The following is a 14,605-nucleotide window of genomic DNA, read 5'->3' as shown; positions in this document are numbered from 1 at the left end:
TGTAAAGGGTTCTCGGGCACTGGTGGAGGCTGTGCAGGCAGGTGCTGGAGTCCCCATCCCTGGAGCTGCTTAAAGATGATGGGCTTAGGGATCTGGTTTAGTACTTTACAGGTAGGGCTGGGCTTGATGATCTCAAAGGTCTTTTCCAATCTAGTCTCCAATCTCTGCAGAGGCTGCTGTTGCCCTCTCTGCTCCCTGGCAAATCCAGCCCCAGCCCGGCTTTGTTGTACAGGCCGGCAGCCACAGCCCAGAGCTTTTTGTCAGGTTCTGCACCCGGACCTGCTGTGCCTCATCCCCGGTGCTGTCCCCTCACTGTCCCACGACCAGAGAGGAGCTGCCTGCTGTGCAGAGGGTGCAGCCCCAGGGGCAAAGGGGAGGAGTCACCTTGAGGAAAAACTCCAGGCAAAACTGATGTGGAGCCTCAGATAAGGCAGCAGAGCAGGTGCCCACAGCAGCTGGTGCCTGAACGCAGCACCCAGGCCTGTCAATAATCGTATTGCAGCAGCAAGGCTGGAAGGACAGATGAGGCCCACGCAGCTGGCTGGTGTCCAACAGCTTCCAGTTCTGGCCATGAAGAGCAAGGGGGGGCCAAGCACTGCTCCCCTTCCTGCCAGCAGGCAGCAAACAGTAACCACACAGAATCATAAGGTTGGAAAAGACCCCCAGGATCATGAGTCCAACCACTCCTATCGACAAACAACATTCCTATTAACCCTGAGGCTTCAAGGCCCTGCGCTCCTGGGGTTTGGCCATTCCAACCCCACCCCAAGCGTGACCAGAACAGGCAAAGGGGACAATTTGTCTTAAAAATCCAGAGAGGACAGAGCAGAAAAAAACGCAAGCAGCTGAAGAGCTGGTAGGATGGGCTGGATAATGGCTGCCATGAAACCAGACTGAACAGCAGCAGTGGGGTAGAGTTCAAAATCCAGCATCAACCATGGGGCTCTTCTGTACAAGTGCATGTGTCTGAGTGCCTCCAAGACCAGCATGGCTCAGCTCCCAGGCCCCACAAACTCTCGAGCTGGCTCTGGGAAAAAGCAAGGGGATAGCTTTATTTCTTTCACTTCAACACTTGATACCACAAGACTGAACGTTCAGCTGAAGCGCTTTCTTCTTGGTTGAAGCATGAAAAGCCAAATTGAGGATTTAGGGCTCAGCCTTCCAACTACCCATCAGCTGAAGCAGTAAGAAACCAGCCAGGGCAGCTGCGGCCAGACAGTGCAGCACACAGAGCCAGGAGGAAGCTCCCCGTGAACGCAGTGAGGGTGTGCGCTGAGCCGCATGAGGCCCGTGAACCGGAACAGTTCCCCAGAGGAGAAGGCAGCAGCGCTTGCTCTGCCTCAGCTCCTCTCCCAGCAGTGCAGACTTTGAGCGGGTAGTGGTCACGGAAAGATCCACAGCTCTGACGTGCAGCAGGGAAGCCGCAGGCAAGAACCACGCGGCCACTGCTTCTGTATTTTGTTTTGCGGCTTGAGTTGCTCTGGACACCTGCTTTTACCTCACTGTAAAGAGGAAGGAAGCAGATGTACCTGTTCAGGGCAGCCAAATCTTTTCCTAATCCCTTTCATTGTACCTGAAGATTCCACTCCCTGCAAGTCACCGCAGGCTCCTGGCTCCAATTTCAGCTACCGAGGGATGGAGAAGAGGGAGATTCTCTGAAAACACCACCAGCACAGAGGGGTTTGGTTTGTGCTGATCAGTGTAAGCAGGTGAAGGGCTACAGGGAAGTGAACGTGCAGAGTCTGTTTGTCTGTTACAGTTCAGGAAAGTGCCTTATGGCTCACCAGGACATTCCTCTTGTGCCCGGCTCTTCCCAACAGCCACGCCCTGCATTTCAGTGCATTTCTGAAGAAGAGAAAGGCTCATTTGATCCTGTTAGAGAAGGTTCGCTGCTCCACTCGCAACCCCCTGTGCCCAAGTTTCATGACAATCTTAGTCTCTCAGCAATACTGAAGCCATTAAAAGAGGCGGATGAGGTTGAGCAGCTGGCAGGTACAGTTGGATTTGATGATCTCAGAGCTCTTTTCCAATCAAACAATTCCATGATTCTGCGATTCGAGGCTGAAGCTGCAGAGCTCCTTTGGCACAGCCCACAGCACTAGCTGAGAAGCAGGAGTAGAGCAAAGTTGTTCTTTGGGTAACCAAAAAGAGCTGTAACGAGCTCCATCACTAAATCCAACACCTTCAGACACTCAAAAAACCAGGAGGAACAGTGTACAACAATTTTCTTTTGCATTTTGAAGCACCGCATTAAATTAATTACATTTTGAAAAGGCAAGTGAAGCAGCCAGGCAAGGAACAATATCTGAAATAGAAGAATTTTATGTAGACCATTCAGTGTTAAAAACCAGAGAATCAAACATCAGTTCAAAGAAGAGCAGTTTCAAACAGGAGACATTTGATTAAAAGTTTCTTTTAACATTTAGAAATTTAAATACATTTACCTAGAGATGGGGGTTAACCCTCCTCCTGTTCCTATACAATAGCTTAAAGCTACTTTTAAATGCTAGTTCTATGTTAATGTGAAATTCCAGAACCGCATTCTTATTTAATTAAACTGGTGACTCCCTACTTCCTCCCACCCCAAAATAAATTTAAAAAAAAAAAATCAGAGCTTTACAAGGTCTTGGATAATATTTTTCCAATGCGTAATTTGGAACAGTTTCCGACAGTTCGCTAGGAGGTATTTTGTACAGTCTGGAGAGCAACTCCGTATAGAGTTCTATTGCAGCTGAGCATTCACAGTATGCCACAGTCCATACATATTACTACATATACATATCAGGTTTGTAAACATTGGAAGAGTACACAGAACACGGTACCACGATCCTCTGGTACTGCCGAAAGGAAGATGAGGTAACATTCATATAATCTCAAAGTCCACAGAGGTCCTGACTGAGGAGTTAAAACAGCTGCCAGCGCTTCTGTTTCATAGTGTGTGGTTAAGGCGTTCTGCTTCACGGTCTGCTAAGGCTGGATTCGTTCGCTCTCAGTATCCCAACCGCATCTTTAACAGCGTGGTATATGACATTCTTCACCTAGGAGGAAAGAAAAGCCTTTAGTTTTATAAGTCAACAGCACGGTTAGGGTGCGGTTGGAAGCCTCTGGCACACAGGGAACACTTGCACGACTGCCCCACATCACCCACGACTCTCCTTCCAGACTGAACACGCTCACCTACACGAGCTTTGGTTAAATCACCGACTTGTGAAAATGAGGTTCCCGTTTTAACCGGATATAAACTGAAAACCTACAGCTTGAGGAAGGTGCTCCTAGCTCAGCAAGAGGGAAAACAAAAGAAATGGAAGAAAGAACCATTTCAAGAGAATCTCACAAAAAGCTTTGGAAGGTTTCCTCAGCACTACAACCACTGCAACAATTCCAAAGCCTATGGAAATCCTTCCTCAAGAGCCAATGCATTAAAGCTGATCTGAAGACAGAAGCAGGGGGTGCTGTGTGGACGCCCCCTTAGGGCTTTGGGGAGGGCTGGCTGCTGGTTTCAGTGGGTTTTTTTGAAAGGCCAAAGAGGGGCAGGGTTTGTCTCGAGCACCAGTAAGTTACCTGCAATTTATCTTCGTGGTTCGTATGCGTATGCGACAGGTATCTAAATTCCTGAGTGAGCCAGAAGCAGTGTTTGACATGCTCTGGGGATACAAAGTCTTCTGCAACTTTAATACAACTGTACAAATTGTGAACCTAGAGAGAACAAACAAGCATTAGCCACATGCTCAGACATCTGCTCAAGTGCTCAGGCTGTAAGTGCCCCGGTTCTTGCCTGGTGTGGAGCTCCTGCTGGAATGAAAACTACATCTCCTAGAAACTGTACAATAGCCCAGCCTTGAACTCCATACTCCTGATGAAGGCGTTTCCTTAGCGATCGGTCCAAGTACCAACTCTGGTCATGAATAGGATCGTGATCTACAGGGTTTTCTTGGCCTTGTTCTTCCGCAACCTGGAAAGTCACAAGAGAACAGGTATTACCATACACCAGCCTTGTATGAGACACGCCTGTGATATCCTGTATGCAGGCCAGGTAGTGACCTGCAGCACATGTCCAGGTGTAAGGGTTACACCACAAAAGGTCTGGATTCTTATTCAGTCCTTAGTTTGTCAAGATTCATCATTTCTCAGTCTTGCTTCATAGATGCACAGCAAACACAGATACAGGAAATGCAAGTAAACCCCATTTACAGGAAGAAGAAACAGAAGAGTTAAGTGACTCACGTGTGTTCACTCCTACGCTCATAACTGGAACAAACTACTGAGTGTGGAACTTAGCAGGTGACTGCCCTGGGGCCAGCACTAGCTCACTGTGGTCCCTGACCAAAACAGAGGATGCTAATGAGATTTCCAGGAACTACAAGGCTGGGAGGCACAGCAAGCACTTCAGAAGAGAAATCTGAGGGTTGTGGAGAGAGAATTACTGCAAAAAGTTCTGGTATCAATCCAATGTGCAGTGGCAACCATTTACAGCCAGGGCTGTGGCCCAAAGACTCACTCGGGAGGAGATAAACATCGAATCATAGAATGATTTGGGTTGGAAGGGACCATAAAAATCATCCAGTTCCAACCCCCCTGCCATGGGCAGGGACGCCTCCCACTGGATCAGGTTGCCCAAGGCCCCATCCAACCTGGCCTTGAACACCTCCAGGGAGGGAGCATCCACAGCTTCCCCGGACACCCTATTCCAGCGGCTTATCTCCCCTCATTGTAAAGAAGCTTAATCCTACTCCAAGACAAGCAGCTGAAAGCCTCACACCTGCAGGCAAGTGTGAGACCACAGACAAAGAAGAGGTGTGAGAGACAGGTGTCAAAACTCGGAATGCCACTGCTTATCAAATCCAGTATCAACTTCTACCAAGTGTAAGCCTTGTTCTTAGTTAATAGTGAAGAAATACGCTGTAATCACTCTAAGCTTACGCCCAAGACAGCAGCCGTCAGGCTGACAAGGCCAACACTTGTTCAGGTCCTCACGTTTATCTTTTCAAATACCAACACATTCACTCTTCCACTTTTACAGCAACGAAGAAGTTCCAGAATTAAGACCAGTAAGAACTCTGGACCATTTAAATACTGAAACAAGCCCATCTGGAAGCGGCACAACATCTCTACTAAACCTTTAGCTGCTGTGAAAGCATCACCCAAAATGCCACACGTTTTTCCCTTAATCCAAACCTCATAAAGGTATGGGTGGAAAAAAAGTAGGAAAAGGGAAAGAACAAGGAGCCACGTATTGCTCTGAAGGCACCTCACACGCATGCCTTGAAGAACCTAGTTTAAGATTAAACTGGTTTTGCTTAAAGCTAACCCAGCTGTGGGTTTGTTCATTACATAAATCATTCCTTGTGCTGTACGAAGGGTGGGAAAAAGCCATGTATCCACATACAGGCTAACCTCAAGCTTCAACTGGCAGCTCTGCTCAGATCCTACAGCATCCACTGGCACGCGACAAGTTCTGTCATGGATACAACTGAAGTACATTTGTTTCCAGAAGCATGGAGATAGGAGAAGAAAAGCCCAAAGATTCTATTTGCAAGCCTGCAAAGACAGATCAGTTTTTAGGATGAAACGGCTTACCTTTTTAAGGAATTCCCGGATCTTCTCTGTATCTTTAGCAGCATAAATGTGCCACAGAGCTCCAGGTTTTTCTCGACTTTCAGTAAAACGCTTAATTGTCAATTCATCAGAATCACCATCTTGTATGGTTTTAAGCACTTCTGTTGAGAGTAAAGACAAGCAGTTACGCTAAAAGGCCTTCCCTCCAACCACAGAAATAAACCCCCAAACACAAGACAGGCTTTACCTTCTTCTTGGTTAGCCTGGCCCTTGGGGATACCAACGTAAACCATAACATTAGCCGCATCAGAAACATCTAAGTGCAGGTTTGTTGTGCCATATTTTCTATCCTCTGGTGTTATTAAGCCTGGGAAAAAAAGTAGCAGGTATATTTATATATACATTAAAAATATATATATAAAAATATAAAAACTAACAAAAGAAACTTTATGCCCCTCTCGGCAACTCAGTCTGAAAAGACAAAACCCAGAGCTTTTACTTTTATGAGCAAATGATTCCACCACAGTGATACACTTGATAATCAGGACCTTAGATTTGCACTCCTCACTGCGAGGGGACTGCAGGGCTGGAGCGTGTCCAGAGAAGAGCAACAGAGCTGGCGAAGAGTCTAGAGCACCAGTGTTATGAGGAGCTGCTGAGGGAACTGGGGTTGTTTAGCCTGGAGAAAAGGAGGACGAAGGGAGATCTTATCACTGTCTACAGCTGCATGAATGGAGGCTGTAATGAGGTGGGCTTTGGTCTCTTTTCCCAAGTAACAAGGGATAGGATGAGAGGAAATGGCCTCAACTTGTATCAGGGGAGGTTTCAAGTGGATATTACGAAAGATTTCTTCACCAAAAGACTTCTCAGGCACTGGCAGAGGCTCCCCAGGGAGGTGGTGGAGTCACCATCCCTAGAGGTATTTAAAGATAAAGTGCTCAGGGTTATGGTTGAGTAGTGGACAAGTACAGTTGGACCTGACAATCTCAAAGGTCTTTTCCAACCGAAGGATTCTAACATCTTGTGTCTTCCCAAGTGATTAACGTACAGGCTGACACGTTACTCTGTACTCAGCCTGTATAATGGGTAGAAGTTACATTTAAGTCCTGCTGGAAGAGGGTTTCTACAGCAGTTTAGTATAAAGCGTTCTCAGAAACGGTCTCTTTTCCATTCTAAAAGGCAGCTGCTGCAGCTTCTCTTTACTGGCCATGATCATGCTTAGGTTTAAAGACCTTCTGAGTAACAGCAGATGAACTGGCCATGGGAAACTGCTCAAGGAGAGATTAAAAACTAAATGATACAGCCCCAAAAGTAGTTACAGAAGAGATACAGCCAGAAGAAGCATAACCATAAATACATGTGGCCAGCTATAGGAAAGCGAGGCTGCATATATACGTGTGGAGCAAGATGACTGGAGGACTGGGAATAAATATTGGTCTGAAACCACCTGGACAAAAACATTTAATTAAATCATACAACGCCGTGGTTATCATTAATACATGTAAGAGACAAAAATTCATTTTTCAGATCACTGGGATTAATCAAACTGTTTACAACAACAAGAATTCATTTAATTTACAGCAAATTTTAATTTGAATATGTGGTCAATGTAATTTTTAGAGTGAAAAATTCCTTACCGTATGCATTGTACATCTTGGGGCCCAAATCTGGTCGTACAAAATAGTTTGGAAGTCGAGAGGCGAGGTTGAGCTTGCCGCCTCTCCTGGTGTATTCCGGCAATGGAATATTTTTCATCAAGTCATCAAACCTGAAGTAATACAGCACAATTTAATGGTAGAAACTGATTTTAAAAAGGGCAGATTAAAATAGACTGCAACAAAAGCTTTCTCCAGTCAAGGAAATGTGCTGCCTCCCCCAGGAGGTTTATTGGACACCATGAAAAACCAACAAAAAAAGCAAGACATGGGAATACAGCAGAAAAACAGATTTAACTGCTCTGGAGTAATGCTATTCCTCAACTAGTATCAGAGTAAGTCAGAATACTTAAAAACATCTGACAAAAAACCAAAGTTTCAAATGAACTTAAGATTCCAAAAAGACTCAGGCTTTTAGGATGCTTCCAAAGTTTAACCCATCATTAGTGATTTCATGTACTCGCTTTACTTGGCAGTAAATACAGTGAACTACAAAAAATCATCAAACTTTCTCAGTATTTCCAGCTGTGCCACCCATCTCTGAGAAACAAAACAGTTCACATGCGACCAAAAGCTTCTAAAAGCTGAAGCAGACGTAAAAATAAAGAGTATTCCCACATTCCACTATTTCGGGGGTGTCCCACACAAATGATGAACAGTTTCTCTGTACGTTCATACCGAGAAGGCATCATATCTCTGAAGTCTTCTCCTGGAGGCCAGTCCTTAAGCTTCAACACCATTGGCTCTCCTTCTTCTGTTCTCAGACGATCTGTTGTCAAATAATAAAATAACAACATGCCTTAGTTTAGTAGCTGTACAACTCAAAATCCCAAGAATCAAGACAAAGGAATCCTCATCTCAATTTAAAATCACGTTACTTCCACAACTATTTATGTAGAACCAAAGACACAACTTTGTCTGACTCCACAGCTGGGTGTTACCACTGTGACAAACACGTTAGGACAGATTTCAGATCAGAGAAGTAGCCTTAACCATCTTTTAAACTCTTTAAGGATTACTAATTTGTGTGCCAGGGCAAGGTTACTGCTGTGGAATATTCTATCTATTGGAACAAAAATTCCCACGACTCACTTGAAATATCTTCAAATCCATCCCAGAAATCCCCTACAGTAGCTCCGGTGATGATTTCATTGGTCCTGCAGTTAACCAGATCTACTTCCTGTTGGCCAAATTCCTTCCTGAAGGACTCTGGTCTCCAAAGGTCTGCGTTTAATTTGTGATGCACTCCTGACACCATTACAGGCTATGAAGAACAATAATACAAACAAAGAATTAAACACCAAACCTTCTAATCCTAAAGAGAATAGAATAATGCAAAAAAGGTACTGAACATTAACATAGGCAATTTATGAACACTGTCTTTTCCAAAATGAATGCCTTACCAGAACTATGCCGTGCATTTGATCATTCTTTATTTCAAGCTATGAGGCAGCTTTTCATAAAGTCACTAAGTTCAGCAGTGTGTTTTGAAACTAATTCCAAGTAGTAACATACACATCCTTTTATGCAAGTGCTTCTGCAGCGCTTTTTATTAAGGTTTAGTGTTGCTTATCATTGCAGTAAGTTTGTACCTGCACTTTAATTAAGGGCAAAGCACATGAACTATAAATGTGTTCTGGTTTGACCTAAAGAAGAATCAGTTTTCTAACTTCAGCTCAGTCTCATCTATGTAACTTCATTTTCTGGAAGTTCACTGCGTGGTTTTCAGACAGCATTTCTCTCTAGTAGTGATAAAACGGGGCACTGTTATGCAGAAAGGCCAAGGCTTAACACGTATTCCTCTTGTAACCAAGGCCATCCTCAAGCTGGTGGAGCGCTGTAAGTCAGAGGCAAAGGAAGGTTGCACCTGCAGGGAGTGGGGGACAGGACAGGTGACCCCAAACTGGCCAACATATTCCATCCCACGTACATCATACTCAGTATAAACTCAAGAAATCACGAGGGTGGGTCTCTCTTCTGCAACAGCTGACATCCAGTGAGGACCTCATCTGCCTTTTTGCCCCTGATCCTGGATTCAAGCATTCCTGAATCCAGTTCCTGAGCCGAGCTCTCTTCTAGCCCTGGACCCTTTGCCTTGTGTCTGCTCTGCAGCATTTGTGGTGACATACAGCCATCAAGAGGTAAGGGGCACGATTTCATATACTTGCATATATTATTTTCTTTATTATTATCTTGTTAAGGCGGTTTTCATTTAGTTTCCAACCTACAAGTCTTTTTCCTCTGATTTCCCTTTCCCTGGGGTGGGGGTGGAAGGGAATTGGGAGCCCAACTGTTAGGTCTTAGCTGCCAAAACTGGCCACGCCAGGGCTAAACTGTGACAAAATGGAGAAAGCAGAAGACTTAAATACCTGTCCCTGCTTCCAGCACTCCCTGAAGACATTCCAGTTACTTTCATTGTTGGGATCTTGGAGACACAGCAAGCGGTTATCACATAACCAGTAGTGAGGCGTATCAAAGCCCATTATCGTAGGCTTTATAGTCAGTCCTTGAGGTTTCTTAGGCAAGTCTGTAATAGTTCTGTTTTGCACAAGGGAAGCAAAAATGTCATCAAGGATTTTGGGCGTGCTCTTGAGTCCACTGTCTGTCTGATTTGAAAATAAAAAAAGAAAGACAAAGAAGAACAAAAAGAAGTTGGCGCACTTTTCTGCTGCTTTATCCTGCAGACTTTAATGAAGATATTTACCACTTACAGAACTTCTCACTTGAACTCACAGATGTGCAGAGAAACAAGAATCTGCAGAATTTGGCTGTCTAGAAACTCACCAGCATTAAATGCCAAAGCAGTTTCTGACACTTCATCTACAGCATTCTGGCACTAAGAAATTCTGCTCTCATTTACATTTCAGCAATGATACAGAAACCCATGAAATACAACACAGAGCAGGACGTCCTTTGCATCAAAGAACGGAAATGCAGTATCATCAAGGAAGTCTCAAGGCCAGCATTTTACCCCACTATTTTGAAGTCATATCGTTAAGAGCAAACAAAGCTCAGGAACATCTAAAGTGAACCAGTCTACAAATGAGGTATGAGGAAGACTCATGAGGTGCTGAGGGGCACGGTTTAGTGTTTGATAGGAATGGTTGGACTCGATCTGGTGGGTCTCTTCCAACCTGGTGATTCTATGATTCTATGATTCTGAGACAGTCACCCCCTTTCCCCCCCTAAATGTTTTTCCCTTCATCTGCAAGTTCCTTGCTGCGTCTTTTTTTCATCTAATGGATCAGCCAATTAATAGACCTGTCAGACACCAGACTAAGTAAATTCATCTCCATTTATCACTTGGTTCCTAAGTCCCTCATCAAGCAAGGCTTGCTGACAGTACCACTAAACTACTACTCTAGAAAGCACCAACTGGACCACTGCAACAGACACTGAATTAATTAAGTCCCTTTTCCTAAATGAAGACAGAATTTTACCTACTGTGACAAACGTCTGTGATAGCTGTTCATAGGTTTAGAGCAGCAGTCTAAACCTGGTATTAACTCAAACCTGTAAAACAAGATTTTTCATATACCTTTCCTCCAGAAGAGTTCAACAGATTCCGCAAGAAACCTGTGTTGTTGTTGCTCACAGGTGTTAATATTGCACTGTTGAATGTCTGCAGGGCTGTGGCAGGCTTAGCCAGACTAGGGACTGTCTGGAGAGGTTTGTTTTCATTCTTTGAAGTAGGTGTGAGGAGTTTCTCTGAAATGAGGAAAAACATGTCTGAGGATAAAGCAAGGATTAGCCCCCTGAACCATGACAAGTGCGTGCTTTGGGTTTTTATTAAGGCAACAAGATAATCCTATATGCATAGGTGTTGAATCCACAGCATAAGGAGGATATGGAACTGTTGGAATGGGACCAGAGGAGGCCTACAAAGATGATCAGAGGGCTGGAGCACCTCGGCTATGAGGACAGGCTGAGAGAGCTGCAGTTGTTCAGCCTGCAGAAAAGGCTCCAGGAAAACCTTATGATGTCCTTCTGGCTTCTAAACGGGGCCAACTGGAAAGCTGCGGAGGGACTTTTTACAAGGTCCCTGAGAGATAGGATGAGGGGAAATAGCTTTAAATTGGAAAGGGGACTATTTAGATTAGGAAGAAATTCTTCATGATAATAGCGGTGAGGCACTGGCACAGGCTGCCCTGGGAAGCTATGGCTGCCCCATCCCTGGGGGTGCTCAAGGCCAGGTTGGATGGGGCCTTGGGCAGCCTGGGCTGGTGGGGGGTGAACAACCTGCCCACAGCGGGGGCGGAACTGCATGGGCTTTAAGGCCCCTTCCAACTCAAACCATTCCATGATTCTATGTACACATATATAGATCTCTTCCCAATACAAGCAGATTAAATCCTCCTTTTCCCTTAACTTCCTTGAACTCCATGAAGTTTTTAAGCTCACTCATTCTAAAATAAACACATTCTCAAATTGAATTTTCCAGAATACTTTGCATGATTGCGATATTAATCTAGTTTCCAAAACAGAATGTGCTAACCCTGCCAGATTTTAATCCAAGTCATAGCCACCGACGAGCTTTGCAGCTCAAGCACTGAATGCCCATCCCAGCAAGTAGGCTGTATTATTCTCAACACAAGATGTTACTGGGTCAGAGCTATGTTCTTCTGACAAGCAACCACAAAAGGTTTACTCTTCAGTTGTTCTGCACATACCTTTGTTTTCTTTATTTACATTTCCACTTGTTAGATTCGATAACCAACTTAATGAAGGAGAAGTATTTACTGAAGCAGTTTGTTTACTTCCAATTGCTGACTTCAGAGCAGGATCATGTGTAGCGACTTGTGGGCTCAGCACAAAACTGTTATGTTGAAGGCTGGTCCTCTCTACAGGTACCAAGTTCTGAAACGAAGGGAGAACTTGATTAAACACAAACACACTTTACTCAGAAAGGGGAAGCAAGCGGTAACTTGTCCAAATGCATTCTTTTGCCAAATAAATACTTTGACCCTTCAGAATCTTGATCTCCACAAGAGGTCAGCATTGCATCTCAGTACGGGCCAGAGGGGCTCTCCAGAGTTGAGTCCATCACTCTACAGACAAGCACCAAAAGCTGAGTTTCCAGGCTGCATTTTCTGGGACTGCTTTGGGAACCAAACAGTTTTAACAGTAGCGCTTTTGCAATTCTACTGACAGTTGTCATTCAGACCAGCGCTAAGCTCATTTATCTGCTCGTTTGGAGATTCTAGGTAACAGACAAACCAGAACTAATGCTCTGGCCTGGGATTCATTCATGACTGTCTATAAATTTCTTCTCTCTGCATAAATGCTTTCCAGTCAAGACATTATTCTGCACCTGCGTCTGCCTATCACTATGTCCTTTCTTCATCTCTAATGACCGATGATGTCATGCTTGGTGAGGATTCCAAGCATGACATCATATAAAACGCTTCAAACTTTAATAAGCTTATCCTCACACAACTGGCACAGTACTGAACTTTACGGAAAGAGGTATAGATAAATTTCAATGTAGCTGTTTGTGGAGGGTCGCAGAGGAAAACTCAAGAAACAGAAGACTGAATTTAGGTCAGCTGTAGACTGACTTTTGAATCGTGCAGCCATCTTCCTCATTTTTAACACTTCACAATATCATTTGTCTCTTCCATTGATTACCAGCACCAAAATCAAATTCAGCCTGCTTATTAGACTTAGGAGAACAGATTTAGTCTCAAAATATAAGCATACAACACAACTAAAATAATTTAATTCAACTGGTTTCTTGCAAGACCCGAGGGAACAGCACGAAGATGGGCCAGGGGAGGTTTAGGTTGCATATTAGGGAAAGGTTCTTCGCTCAGAGGGTGATGGAGCCCTGGAACAGCTCCCCAAGAAAGCAGTCACAGCATGCCAAGCCTGACAATGCTCAAGAAGCATTTGGACAATACACTCAGACACACAGTGTGAATTTCTGGGGTGTCCTATGCAGGGACAGGAGTTGGACTCAATGATGGGTGTGGGTCCCTTCCAACTCGAGTTGTTCCGTGATAAGATGCCACAAAACACCATTTGATTTATTTTCAAAAGCAAAAAAACTTCAACACCCCCACACCATCCATTCACAAATTAATGTTAGGTGGGCTTTGTTTGCAAGTTTGTTTTTTGTTTATTTGTTTTAAATATGAGGAGCAGTAAACTTTGTACCAGGACTCCCAGAGAAACCAGTGTGTCTCTATACTGCTCTACTCCTCATAGTTTTATTCACGTTTAGTTCTTTGGTGAATTCCAGCATTCTCCCATCCTTAATCATTATTTCAGATTTTGAACGTATTACATCTCCAGGACCCAAGGGACAGCCTACGCTTCAAAACCATTATCAGTAACCTGTTCTTGGTACTCTTCTTTTAACAGTTCCCTCAATCTAATCCTATTTTTAATCTAAAAAACCCTCACTGAGCATTTTTCAAGGATAGGTCACTTACTGAGGCATCTGAGTATCAAAGGGATACAATGAGATTTACCCAAAGCTTAAAAAGAACCAAACAAGAAAGATGAACGCTGAATACAAATTCTGAATACAAATTCTGAACAAAAACCTACACGGTGGGGTTATCAGTAGTGGTCAGGACTGGCATTCCTACAAAGTCAAGGACCACTCGCTTCAAATACAAGCAGCAGACTGAGGCAAACCAATACCACAGACAGTGTGAGACAGCAGCAATACCTGTTTTGAATCTTCTTTTAGAGTTGGCTTTGATAGTGCCTTGAACTGCTTACTTGCACAAGGACAATTTGCCTTTATTCCCCATTTTGTTCTTACAGAGTGAACAATATCTCCAACGTCATAGAGAGCTGAAGGAAAAGAGAGATTAGTGAGCTCACATGTAATTAAACATCCAGCATTCAATCAGGCTTTTTAATAAATTGGGTATGTTATGGAGGTAAACAATAGGCAGAGTGGGATGTAGCACTTTGGGACGTGGTTTAGTAGGCATGATGGTGCTGGGCTGACAGTTGGACTTGATAATCTTAGAGGCCTTCTCCAACCTGAATGACTAACAGTACACAAGCTCAGTTCACCACTAAACAAGTTTTGCTACTTCTTTGCAAATGTCAACTATTACAAACCAGTACTAAGTACACAGGCTGTACCAGTCTTTGGACAATAAATACTAACTTCATTACTAAAAAACCCTCCCTCGCTTACTACAATATCAACAACACAAAACAGACAGCAACAGCCTACAGCATTTTTTAATCCCAAACAAATATTTAAAATACCTCTTCCGGGAATTATTTGTGTAGGCATTAGATTCTCTGGTTCATGTACCTGCCCCTTCACACATTTAAACCAGGAGAAAGTATCTGAGTCATCATCTGTAAAACAAAACCATTACGTTGTTTTATTAGTGCATCTTTCATCCTCCTCTGGAAAGCTGCGT

The 14,605-nt window shown here is 44.0% G+C and overlaps 1 protein-coding gene across 1 annotated transcript in view; it reads right to left on the bottom strand.

The window, feature by feature from the left end:
- Positions 1–2,301: 2,301 nt before the first annotated feature.
- The window catches only part of KDM3A (lysine demethylase 3A), a 37,257-nt gene continuing 24,953 nt past the window's right edge, over positions 2,302–14,605 (bottom strand). The window contains exons 14-26 of the mRNA XM_069856504.1: positions 14,445–14,540; positions 13,888–14,015; positions 11,882–12,068; positions 10,750–10,919; positions 9,581–9,817; positions 8,304–8,475; positions 7,890–7,980; positions 7,194–7,324; positions 5,804–5,923; positions 5,578–5,717; positions 3,776–3,952; positions 3,562–3,696; positions 2,302–3,038 (exon numbers count right to left, since the gene is read on the bottom strand). Of these exons, the coding sequence (XP_069712605.1) occupies positions 2,958–3,038; positions 3,562–3,696; positions 3,776–3,952; positions 5,578–5,717; positions 5,804–5,923; positions 7,194–7,324; positions 7,890–7,980; positions 8,304–8,475; positions 9,581–9,817; positions 10,750–10,919; positions 11,882–12,068; positions 13,888–14,015; positions 14,445–14,540 (1,865 nt within the window). The 3' untranslated portion in view covers positions 2,302–2,957. The remainder of the gene's footprint in view (positions 3,039–3,561; positions 3,697–3,775; positions 3,953–5,577; positions 5,718–5,803; positions 5,924–7,193; positions 7,325–7,889; positions 7,981–8,303; positions 8,476–9,580; positions 9,818–10,749; positions 10,920–11,881; positions 12,069–13,887; positions 14,016–14,444; positions 14,541–14,605) is intronic.

Source organism: Phaenicophaeus curvirostris, chromosome 4 (assembly GCF_032191515.1).
Source record: "Phaenicophaeus curvirostris isolate KB17595 chromosome 4, BPBGC_Pcur_1.0, whole genome shotgun sequence".
NCBI lineage: Eukaryota > Metazoa > Chordata > Aves > Cuculiformes > Cuculidae > Phaenicophaeus > Phaenicophaeus curvirostris.
Note: the sequence above shows the minus strand (reverse complement) of the source record. Positions and strands in the feature narration are given on the sequence as shown.